This window comes from Thunnus albacares, chromosome 1 (genome assembly GCF_914725855.1).
Source record: "Thunnus albacares chromosome 1, fThuAlb1.1, whole genome shotgun sequence".
NCBI classification, from domain to species: Eukaryota; Metazoa; Chordata; class Actinopteri; order Scombriformes; family Scombridae; genus Thunnus; species Thunnus albacares.
In genome coordinates, this window is record NC_058106.1 from 26,446,472 (window position 1) to 26,459,239 (window position 12,768).

The 12,768-nt window shown below is 42.7% G+C and overlaps 1 protein-coding gene across 4 annotated transcripts in view; it reads left to right on the top strand.

Moving 5' to 3' along the window:
- The first annotated feature begins 334 nt into the window (after positions 1–334).
- The window catches only part of pcdh17 (protocadherin 17), a 60,732-nt gene continuing 48,298 nt past the window's right edge, over positions 335–12,768 (top strand). For 2 of the 4 annotated variants that reach the window (XM_044352418.1, XM_044352426.1), the window contains exons 1-2: positions 335–1,046; positions 1,831–4,634. In XM_044352418.1, the coding sequence (XP_044208353.1) occupies positions 2,139–4,634 (2,496 nt within the window). In that variant the 5' untranslated portion in view covers positions 335–1,046; positions 1,831–2,138. The remainder of the gene's footprint in view (positions 1,047–1,830; positions 4,635–12,768) is intronic. The other 2 variants (XM_044352436.1, XM_044352445.1) reach the window with 1 other exon arrangement.

Sequence of the window (12,768 nt, forward strand, 5' to 3'; positions counted from 1 at the left end):
TCTGCTCAGAATACATTAAATGAATCTCAGAGTGAAAGGTGGAGAACCCACATCTTCAATGCGTTAAAATGAATCATTTGCACGGAATTCAGGGCTTTTTGCCTTATATGACAAACGCCTTAACCGAAATTTCAAACCTCTTCAGACCGGCTCCTGCGTGTCTCATGGCAAGCGTTTCCTTTATTGTAAACAACAATGAAGTGTGATATTTGAAAGAAAACAGATGCGCCACCGGTGAAGTAAGAGCCACCAATCATTTGTAGTCTGTACCCAACGCGGCTTTTGAATCCCTCCTTCTCTTCCCACCTCTTCAAATTCATTGGCTGCCAGAGGAGTAGCGACAATGTTTAATGCACCATGCGGTGTCCGGAGTTCAGTCAGTGAGAGGAAGCACTCTATGCAGTCAGGGCAGTTTTACGTGCAGAAAATACTTAATAGCGGCTGTGCGTATATATTCAAGAATTCACCCGTTTCCTGACAGCCACAAAGAGACTTGTGCCTGAATGCGGCGTTGTTGCTGACCACCTCCTCAGCAGCTGTCTCCCTCTGTGGACTTTGACGGGGGACGGCGGGCAAGGACAAAATGCCAGTACGGGAATCAGTCACTCAGCTCTGTTTCGGACTTGGGGGAAAACAGTGATCGCCTTTTCAATATCCACTTTGGATCTACCTTGCTACACATCTGGATTTTTTTTTCTCTTCATAGAGTATTTTTTCGAACAGTTTTCCTTCCTGAAGAACGGTGACTCACTGCAGGCAGAAGGCGAGCCGCTGCATCCTAATCAGACAGCGGAGAGGACTTCAGCTCATTGACATTACAGTCATACTTTTCTGGAGCACTTTTTTTTTTATTTCCACTGCGCTACACTGTAGCCTGCGTGTGCATCGGAGACTTGTGGCTTTTTTCCTTGCACAGAGATAGGAGAGAGGATACGGGTGGTACTGTAGTGGTTAGGGAATGAAACTCTCCCTGAACCTTGCTGGAACTGACTGTTTGGATTTTTACACTTATATACATTTTTGGACTATTACAGCAGTTTATTTAGGTAAGTTTACGCTTTGTCGTTTACGTTCTTTAGGTCTCTTCTATTTGTATAAATTCCCACTGGAAGCATGTCACCCATTTCCTAACGATTGTTATTTCAAAATCAACCCTATACATGCGGATGCAACAGCTTCTTCCAAGGACCGTTGAATCTCGCAGAGAGAGACAGAGAGAGAGAGAGAGAGAAATCAGTGGAGAGAATTACACGGCTGTGCTGAGATGTTGGCAGCTCATTTCTGAATTTTTATAAGGCTCATTTTAAATATCCGGATTATGCGGATTTGTTAATGCGTGTAAGAGGCTCATTTTATACACACTTATTCAAATAGCCGCCACAATAGGCCATCTTCAGTTGAACGCCTGCAGTGTTACCATATTATTAAAGTTGCCCTATTACAGTTTCAGTCAGCATTCTCATAATGTTTGAATGGGCCATTATCACACTCGGGTCAGGTCGGGCATCGCACATTAGAGACAGATTAAAAACTACATTCTGAATCTTGTGTTTATCATAATACACATAGTACATAGGCTACACGGGGAATCGTTATTTCCCCGTGTATCAGGGCTGCGCCGAGTGTCTTCCCAAGGTTAACTAATTGACAAGCTTCCCCCATAATTGTAGAGATGAATTACACATGAGCCCTGTTTCATTTTTGGCTCAGCGGTGGATCTGATTTCTTACTGGAAGAAAGGCTAGTGTAGCTTAGTGTTTTTTTATTTGGGTGACTAATTGACATAAATACTTTATAACACCTATATATTTTTTCTGTTTTTCTTCTTAGGTGGAATGAGTGAACACTTACAATGACTATTCTGTTTGGAGAGAGGATCGCGATTATTGCTCAGATGAGTCTGGGCGCTCAGCTGAATATAAATTAGGTGTTCAGCACCAGAGATTGCTGGAAGAGGCAGAGGAAGAGAGAGACAGAGCAAAGACAATCCACAAAGACAAATGCCAAGGCCTCACATGATGAACAGAACTCTGTATTTGATCCCGAATAATAGAAATACCAAATTTGAACAAAATATCAACAGGTCAAAGGAAGTGTAAAAACACAACACACATTGTAGCAGCTTTTACAGAGTGGGGATGTATCTTTCTATTTTCTTTTTCCTCCTCTTATGGGCTCAAGCCCTGACACTGAAAAACTTGAATTACTCTGTCCCAGAGGAACAGGGTCCAGGGACAGTTATTGGGAACATTGCCAAAGATGCCAGACTCGGACTGGAACAGACTGGGCAGGGAGGACAGGGTAAGAAAGCCAACTTCAGGGTGCTGGAGAACTCAGCCCCGCATCTTATCGACGTGGACCCTCAGAGTGGACTGCTGTACACAAAGCAGCGCATTGACAGGGAAGCATTGTGTAAGAGAAACCCCAAGTGCCAGCTCTCCATGGAGGTGTTTGCCAATGACAAGGAGATCTGCATGATCAAAATAGATATTCAGGACATTAACGACAACTCACCCACCTTCCCATCGGGTCAGATTGATATTGACATTTCTGAAAATGCAGTGCCAGGGACACGCTTTCCCCTGACCAGCGCGCATGACCCAGATGCAGGGGAAAACGGCCTGAAAACCTATCAAATAACACGTGATGACTACAATCTCTTTTCCTTGGAGGTAAAATCCCGTGGGGACGGGACTAAATTCCCTGAATTAGTCATTCAACGACCATTGGACCGAGAAGAAAGAAGCCATCACACCCTTATTTTGTCAGCCACTGATGGTGGGGAATATCCTAAATCAGGTACCATGCAGATAAATGTTAAAGTTATTGATTCCAATGATAACAGCCCTGTGTTTGATCAGCCCTCATATGTTGTGGAAATTCCTGAAAATTCACCGCCCGGTAAAGTCCTGATCGATTTAAACGCCACTGATCCCGATGAGGGCAACAATGGACAAGTAGTCTATTCTTTTAGTGGTTATGCCCCAGAGAGAATCCGGGAGCTCTTCTCCATAGATTCCAGAACAGGAGTCATAAAGATTCAGGGCGAAATTGACTACGAAGAGAGCCCGGTTATTGAGATTGACATCCAGGCAAAGGATCTAGGTCCCAATCCAATCCCAGGCCATTGTAAAGTCACCGTTAAAGTGCTTGACAGGAATGATAACTGGCCATCTATAGGCTTTGTGTCTGTGAGACAGGGAGCCATCAGTGAGGCAGCACCTCCAGGCACTGTCATTGCTCTGGTTCGTGTCACGGACAAGGACTCAGGCAGGAACGGGCAGCTTCAGTGCAGAGTGCTGGGTAACGTCCCTTTTAAACTTGAGGAGAATTATGATAACTTCTACACTGTGGTGACAGACAGGCCATTGGACAGAGAGATGCAGGATGAGTATAATGTCACCATTGTGGCCAAAGACAATGGCATCCCCCCTCTAAACTCCACTAAATCCTTCACTGTAAAGATTCTGGATGAGAATGACAATGTTCCTCGCTTTACCAAGTCAGTTTACCTTCTTCAGATACATGAGAACAACATCCCAGGGGAGTACTTAGGTTCAGTTCTGGCCCATGACCCAGACCTCGGCCAGAATGGCACAGTGTACTACAGTATAATCAACTCCAATGTGAGTGGGGGCGATGTCAACACCTATGTTAATGTGAACGCTGCCAATGGAGCCATATATGCAGTGAGATCCTTCAACTATGAGCAAATAAAATATTTTGACTTCAAGGTTCTTGCTAAAGATGCTGGATCTCCACACCTGGAGAGCAACGCTACTGTGCGCATTAGTGTTCTGGATGTCAATGACAACATTCCCGTCATAGTGCTGCCCCTACTCCAAAATGACACGGCTGAAATCCATGTGCCGCGTAATGTTGGTGTTGGTTACATTGTCACCACAGTGAGGGCAGTGGATAATGATTATGGTGAGAGTGGGAGACTCACCTATGAGATCTCAGATGGCAATGAGGAGCACCTTTTTGAGATTGATCCGGTGACTGGGGAGGTGCGAACAGCCCACCCATTCTGGGACAATGTGAGCCCCATTGTGGAGCTGATCATCCGTGTATCGGACCACGGCAAGCCAACACTCACTGCTGCTGCCAGGCTCATCATCAAGGCCTCCAATGGACATCCTGTTGATGGACTGCTACATGTGGATGACAATCAGAACTGGGACATGTCCCTCCCTCTCATTGTAACTCTCAGCATCATATCTATTATGCTTCTAGCTGCCATGGTGACTATAGCGATCAAGTGCAAGCGGGAAAACAAGGAGATCCGTACTTATAATTGTCGCATTGCAGAATATTCGCACCCTCAGCTGGGGAAAGGCAAGAAGAAGAAGATTAACAAGAACGACATCATGCTGGTGCAGAGCGAGGTGGAGGAGCGGGATGCCATGAATGTGATGAATGTGGTAAGCAGCCCTTCCTTGGCCACCTCTCCCATGTACTTTGACTACCAGACACGCCTGCCACTCAGCTCACCAAGGTCAGAGGTCATGTACCTCAAGCCCACTGCCAATAACCTCAGCGTGCCCCAAGGCCACGTGGGATGCCACACCAGCTTCACAGGCCCAGTCACCAGCACTACAGACACCCCTACTAACCGCATGTCCATCATACAGGTAAGAGAAATTGCACTTTTCTCCTTCACTGTTGTGCCACCGTTTCCACGTCACAACCTTCAGAAAGCACCCATTTCCTATATCTATGTTTCTCCCTTGTTTTGTAAAATGAAAGAAGAAAAGACAAGGACAGGCAGAGGCAGAGAGGCCCAGGAGCACAGAGAGAAAAAGAAGGGAGGGAGGAGTGAGCATTAGAAGGATTAAACAGTCATTCTGGTTGCCTCTTAGAGCAGACCCAGTGACATCAACACAAATCATTTGTGTTTGAAATATGTCACGGCGGGCTTTTGAAATCAGTTTTGATTTTGATTTACTTTCATTAATCACTCAATCTGTGATGTTTCATTCCTGTGGAATAAATAGTTTAGTTTGTTGCTGAATTTTAAGCAGGTATGTATATTTTTCAATGTAAACTATTTAGTTATCACACATTTACATAATCTAATAACTAGATTTTGTAGATGTAAAAAGACCCAAAAACATATATATATATTTACATGTATCTTTTTTGTCTATGTGTATATTTATATATACATAATCTCAGTATACCTGTACACAGTAATAATAAAGCCTATAATGTCATACCATAAAAGTAAAGTCACTCCAGACAATGACAGAAGCTTGTTTACTCTATTTATAAAGTGATATCATTCATCACATTCTACACCTGTAATGATTTTTGCGGTTAATTCTAGTGATTTTAATTCCTAGAGATTAGCAGATTGTACTTATTTTCACGGCTACTTTATACGTCTTTGTGTGGAGTACTTGGGTGTATAAGCCTCTAACGTGATATCTTCTCTGTGTCTTTGGCCTTAAGCCCATTAAAAGTCTGTCGTGTCAGACGAGGATTAAGGCCTGCTTAAGACAGTGGTATGTAATGCTGGGGATAATGGGCAGCCCTCTTTCTGATGCTTACCTATTGTTAACAAATAAAAATGTTATGTTCGTTCAGTAATATAATTTGATAGAAATAATAAAGGGTACACAGTGCGTTTTATTATTATTCAGTTCTGCCATATGGCCTTATACTATGTGGCACAGTTAGGGAATGCCATTCTTTCCGGTTACATCCTGATGGACTATAACTATTAGTCTCTTGATTAGGCTCTCTGCTGTCTTTCCTTTCCCCACTATTTGAGCTGGACGTGGATGCGACGATGATTGTGATCACATGTGACGTGTTCCCACCAGGGAGGAAGGCCACTGTCTGTTGTTCCCACTCTCAGTCTCAGCCTTGCTTCTATTATGAGCCAGCTGCATAGGGCAAGGGTCAGAACAAAGACCGTTAAGGCTTCCTAATCAGAGGGACAGAATAATTGCTGGTCCATTCTGCAGGCTGTTTCTCTGCTAATGTAGTGATGATGAATTAGACTGTGCAAGGCTGTTGCACACCCATTTTATGCACTTTCTTTTCTCTCCCCCTTCAGACTGTCAATGGAAAAACAAGCAGGAGCAGCAACAACACATTCCTTAGTGTCTTGTTTACAGAGGGTCCCCTAGAAGCATCAGGCGTGCAGGGTGCTCTATTGTATTATTCAACAGAAACCTGTGTAGAGGGAGATGGCCTGAGGCATTAAGTTTCTTCAGAAGCTGTACAGAAGCGTATCACTTTCCTCCCTCCTCCCTGCTTTCTGCGTCCTCTCTCCCTTCGTGTGGACAGTAAGTAACCTGAGTCAGAGGAGACTGGCTATGGGAAAAATGTCAGGAAACAAAGACAGAATTCCCCTTCCATCGATCCCAAGGCCTCTCAGCCCATCTGTCACTACAGTTGCCTGGGTAGGAGAGTCTAAATAGGAAAAATAAATAAAGAGATGGATAAAGCGGGAGAGCATATCCCCTGCTTAGTCAGTTTCGCAAGGGCACCTTAGTGCTGCTGTCTTCATCTGTACCTAGTAGGGCTACTGTAGCAGCCTGCAACTCCCAGTCTCTCTCACACTGCTGCCGGCCTCTAATGATGTTTTATAGTGGTGCACTGGCAGACAGGCTGGGCTTGGTCTCTAGCTGGGAGAGAGGAATAATATGAACATATCAGCGGAGCTCTGCTGGCCTTATCATTGTCACCACCGTGCCAACACCCGGCCCAGTGGAGAGCTTCATTTCATTTGTAAAGAGAATTCCTGGGATAAGGAGATGGAGGATACGTAATGATGCCTAATTCTGCTTAAGGCGTTGAAGGGAATTACTTAGTGTGGAATCAAGGTTAAAACCAATCTGCCGCAAAATTCCTCAATGCTCAGGAAGAAGGGATTTCAGTGACTCGCTCCAAAGAGTGAGCCTTCACCCACTCCGTCTTGAAAATACGTTTTCGGATTTTGTCCCACATTATGTTTAGCTTCAGCAGTTGTGCCAGGCTGTGGCCCACTGACTGGTTCATATGTTTCTCTGAACTACTTTTTTGAGAAGCTGCCTGCCTTGTTACCAAACATTTAAAGACTCCTGTGTCATTACTTACCCATAATTTATCTTATTGATTTGTTTTGATAAGTTTTGAGTGTTGTTATTTAATTCACCATGAAACTCTAATTAAACAGAATCCTGTCTCAGTGGGAGACCATCCATGTTGATAAGGTGCAGGTGGTACAGAGGCAAAGGGGGAGACTTTGACTGCTGCCACCTAATCTGACTCATCAGATGTAGACTGTGGGTATAAATCTGCTATTGGCTATTTCAGTCAGAATTCTCCTTTCCTTCCGCTATCTGCATGTTACCATTTTCAAAATCCCCGTCGCTATGGGAAACAACAGCATCAACCTCAGAGCTAGCAACCTACATGCTGAAAATGACAAGTTTTGACAGAGGGATTGGGATTCTGCAATAAGGCAGGCCTGCTTGGTTCTTTGGGTGAATGGATTTAAAGTTGTAAAATGGTTGTAATGTTGATCTGTTTTCTGACATGGCCGTTGTCAGTTGGAGTTGATTTGGCACATCTTTTAACTCTGGCAGTGGCATGCGCCAGTGACATTGACTGGACCAATGTACCGATTCGTTTCACTTCACACCAGCTTCTGTGATACCGGTTTAATAACCTTCTGCAAGAGCTACATCCGGCTATTAAATCGTCTGTGCCTTTAATGAGTCTAGTGAGCTCCTCCAGAGCTTAAGTATAGACAGGCTTCACCTCTAGGGCACCGATGATCAGGTTATGTTTGTCTTTTTCATCAGTCAATCGTATCACATAGTCGACATAGGTCTTTTACCGTTTTATGTGGCGTTTTCTTTTGTTGGGGTTTAGCCATTTTAATGCCAGGGCTCACCTCCGCATGTGCAAATGTTCCACCAAAACAAGTTCCCCCTCCGACACTATTTTGCAAGGACACTGTCGCTGCGTCCTGGGCATAGTGCTGCCCAAGGTGATTGTGATTGGTTTAAAGAAATACAAACAAGCCACAGTGTTTTTTTCCCCCCAAATGATAATGGGTGCAGCCAGACAATTCTCCAGCACTGGAACAGCGACCTATCTCCACCAAGAGTGGAGATAGGTCGTGAGACCAGCCGCCACCTAAAGGCAATAAAAGCTGCCTTTAGGTGGCGGCAGTCTGCCTTGAGTATGGTGGCACTGAAATGAGGGTGTAAAGGAGAAAAGGGGCTCTAGTCTGCTGCCTTGACATTGTCACTCGTCACTTGGTAAGGAGGCTTCTACTGCTCTAATGAAAATGTCAGACATGAAAATGTAACATAAACACATGGAGCATAGAATATTTTTCTGGAATTGCCTGCCTGAGTATTTTCTCATAACCGGTTTGAATGACAATCACTGAATTTACTAAGCAGACATTTGAATGCATGATATTTTAAAATAGTCTAGTTTTAGTGCATATACTGTAAATGAGAAAAGGCAGGCAGAAATCTCTTTAAACATTTTATAATAAACCAATCCCTTCTGAAAATGACAAATTTAAAGAAAGCTGAAAAAAACAGTTAAGAGGTGTGACTGTGATCATTTAAGCAGTGTGTATACAATATAGTAGATAAAATTTTCACTCCTTTGATCTGGCTTGAGCATATGCATGCCAACAATGTAGCTGGAGCAGATGTTGAAAATGGATGCTTCCAGGAATGGTCTTACTCTGCATAATTTAGGGAGATTGTGTGTGTGTGTGTGTGTGTGTGTGTGTGTGTGTGTGTGTGTGTGTGTGTGTGTGTGAGCACGTGTGTGTGTGTGGGTGTAAAGTCATTGTGTATTCCAGGCATGTGATTTAAGCCTTTAGCTGACAGGCTCCGTGACAGAGTCCCTCTCTTTTATGAGCGTGACAATCTTGCATTTGTCCGAACCCGAACCCCCTTCCTCCAAGAAACACAAACACACACTCGTACACACAAACACACAGATGCACATGTAACTGGGCTTTGGCTGTTTTTAAGAATTCTCCTGAAATGTCTTATCAAAGCCTTTGCTGTATATTGTATTGAAATTGCTCCCACACTTCAGTGGCCACTGAGGCAATGAATAGAAAAGCGCTCTTTATTTCATTTCTCTCCCTTTCACTTTATCTTTAGATAACTGCTTTCCTCTGGAGCTTTCTATGGAGTGAGTTTGGTAAACCTGTATGTAGTGAAGCCCGTTTGCAGACAGGATTGAGTGGTTCAGCAACTAGATGCACAAACAGTCATTTACAGGAATGAGGGACAGTTCAAGAAGTCATTTGTAATTTCTGTACTCTTGTCCCCCAGTCGAGCTCTTAAGGGCCACAAGGCCAGATATGTTTTATTTGAGCTTGCCAGTACATGAAAAAAAAAAAAATCAGCTAGCCTTAGGGTGTATCTTCATATTTCCGCAAATAAACCTGCTGCTACTGTACATAACACTATACACGCTGAAATTCTGAATTATTAATAGACATTCTTATTTTTCTTCATCTTCCCCAAGCTCATATGATAGATACATCTGAAAGGAAGTGCCGTCAGACCACTGAATTTTGCTCTGGGGCAACAGTAGTGAATTACGTTATCTCTATATGACCAAAACATTGAAATTATTTCAATGCATGTTTTTTCTTTATTAGGTGCCTTTACTGGTATTTTAGCTGTGGGGTTTCCAGATGTGCTTGTTTCAGTACAGATGTATCAGTGCGGATCCTGATGCTGCAGGAGCAGTGTAATGCACAGCACAAAACAGCAGCTATATTTGCATCCTCCCTCATTAATAAATCATAACGTTTAACAAATCAGAGGAAAGCGGAAGATGTCACGATAAACATCTTAGGTCTCTGGCTAAATATTTGTGAACAAGCAGGGAAGAGGAGGGCAACAGACAGAGTGAGGTGGAAACAGAAGTTACTTATAAGCAGACTGATAGAAGCAGAATTAGAGCATTTATATACTTTTCCTGGGACTTAAGCTGAATGATTTTGAAAAAAAAAAATTGCGATTATTTTGACTGATATTGCAATTGCAATATGATTGGTGATATTAGAGGGAACGACAATTTTTACATCATTATTCTCATTTTAATTGGAAAACATTACACTGATTATGATGTGATTTTTGTGGGGATCTGTACCAAACAAAGATGTTTTCTTAAGTCTGTAGACTATGATGTGTAGGCCACATCTCTGCAACATTACAGTATTTAATTTAAAATGGTATTTTGACACACATTTCGTCTTGAACAAATATCGCACCTCCTGCGATTTGAAATTGCAGTAGCTGATATTGCGATTTCAATAAAATTTTGATCAGCCCTACTGGGAGTCTTTGCAATGTGTTTTGTGATGCTGCATGAAAGAAAGTAGAGATGACTGTAATCTCACAAATAACCTGTTCTTCTCCTCTCTCAACACATGTGAAAATTATTTTTTTTTGCATTTTAGAAAGAAAAGAGCTCTGGTAGTTATAAACACCATCAATGTATTTATCTTCTTCCCTCACTTGTAATGTTTTCTTTGGCCACTACTTCCAGAAGAAAAAAAAAAAACATTAAACAGACTCTGAAAACTCAAAGATTTACACAATTAATAGTTCATTTGCAGATACATATTAAGAGTACACAGAAAATGTGTTTGAGTTTGGAGGCAGCTGTGGAAGTGAATGTTTTATTTATTGCAAATTCTCAAAAATCCAAGTAACCCTGCTGAATAATTGAAGATAAATGTAGGCCCTTGACGATGCCCAACCCCAGACTGTAACTTATAAGAAACACCTGTAGAGTCCTGTAGAGAGGGAAAAAAATAGATAGGTAGATACATGGGTGAATCGACTGAAGATTATAAAAAATGAAATGTAAAAAGGACATTTTATACATGGATATTTCTCATATATATTGGTCTTGTAATTCTTTTAGCCAGCTGTTGTGCATTCATGTGGAGACAGAGTCTTATCTGTGCTGTGTAATTTCATTATTTTAACAGACCTTCTGACCTGGCAGTGCAAGGGAACAAAGAAATTTTGTGTTTTGCAAGTCCAGAGAAAGAGACAGGATATGAGAACACAAGTTGACCACTGTGATACCCAGATTGGCCGGACACATTAAACCAATTAGCGTGGTTCAATAGGAAGCAGACTATTGGAGATGACATGGGCACGATAATAAGACTCTGGATTGTCAGTGAGCATTCACTCTTGAATTATTGTGTGTTATATGTGCGTGCATGCGCATCTGTGTGTGTGGTAGAAGGGAATTGGATTGTCAGGACTCCTCTGTCTAATTCCCTGACACCAGACCTTCAAAATATCATGTCATTTTGTCATGTCATTTTGTTGAGTAGCAAGTGCCATTGTTTAGCTTGGTTTACCTTCCATAGACAGATTGTCATTTTAAGTGGTTTTCAGATCAAGTCCGATCAGACTCAGTAATTACTTTTCTATTCTGTTATTACAAGTCTACTGAGAGCATGGCCGCTGTTGATTGTGTTGCCAGTTATTTCTGTCTGTTGTGGCTGTTTTCTTGTGTGACAGTGTGTCTTGTTTTCCCGACCCTGCTGATACTGTGAGTTGCAATATTTCTGTTGCATTGCAAGCACACGCCTACACCAGATGTATCCGCTTGTTTTGTACTCAACAATCCTTTTACTGTGTTTTCTTTTTAATAAAAGCTCCCTCAATACATGCTATTTCATAGAGGGAAAAGAAGATGGTGACGAAAAATAAATTCATATGTGCATGCCCCCAGTAGAAGCATTTACCTTGGTGCCGGTGACATTGTGCTCAAACAACTCAGGCACAAGGAACCAACGTAGCATCAACAGAGGCCAAAAAATAAGAGAACAAAACATAACCTTCACAGTGGAGGAATGTAAGATTCAGCTGCCATGTGTCTATATGTGTGTGTGTGTGTGTGTGTGTACGTGCACACTCACCCATGCACCTGCGCTACCACCAACTGTGCTCTGAAGCACCATTCTCGCTGGTTCCCTTAGATTGGAATGGGCTTCCCTGTAGGGGCCGGCTGCCCCCTGAGGGCTCTTAGATCCCTCTTGGGGTCTTTAGACTTTAACGTTTTCAGCAGCAGGGTGCTGTAGATGCAGCAATAGATGGGTATAGCTAGGACTGACCTCACAGTAATGTGCACTGACATGCACAGCACACAGAAGGCTACATAGGCATACATGGCATGGCGATGTAGTCTTTGAACTGCCAGCAGCTAGGTCTCCTTGCTGTAAATCAAACACTTTCAAAGTCAAACAAAGTGGAACTCGCACTGCTGTGTCTTGGCACCGGTCCAGCCCGAGAGAGCTTTTATTCCTGCCACATCTTCCTTCACTGTGCCCCCAAGGCACGTGCTGTAGAAACAACACACAGCTCAAAGAATGAGTTATGTGAATCTGTTCTCACCTTCTATCTCATTAGTATAAGAGAAATGATTTATCCCTCTCCTTGTCCTTGCCTTCCACAGTTCAGCACTTCTTCAGCTTCATCAGTAATGTGATTAATTCATCGAAGGGATATACCATGAATACCATCTCATTTGCTCAAATTTCACCTAACTACATGTCAAAACAAATGGCTGTAAAACAAGCGTCTTCTCCCTCATACAACCACCAGAGTCAATTACAGCCCAGTACGGAAACTACCATTTGCTTTGCTATTTGAAGAGTGTTTGTGTAATCCTGCCAGTGTTTGTTTGTGTGTGTGGTATGCATGTGTCTGAGGAGGTCCGACAGTCTAATAGGAAAGATCCCACTGTCTCTTCTGT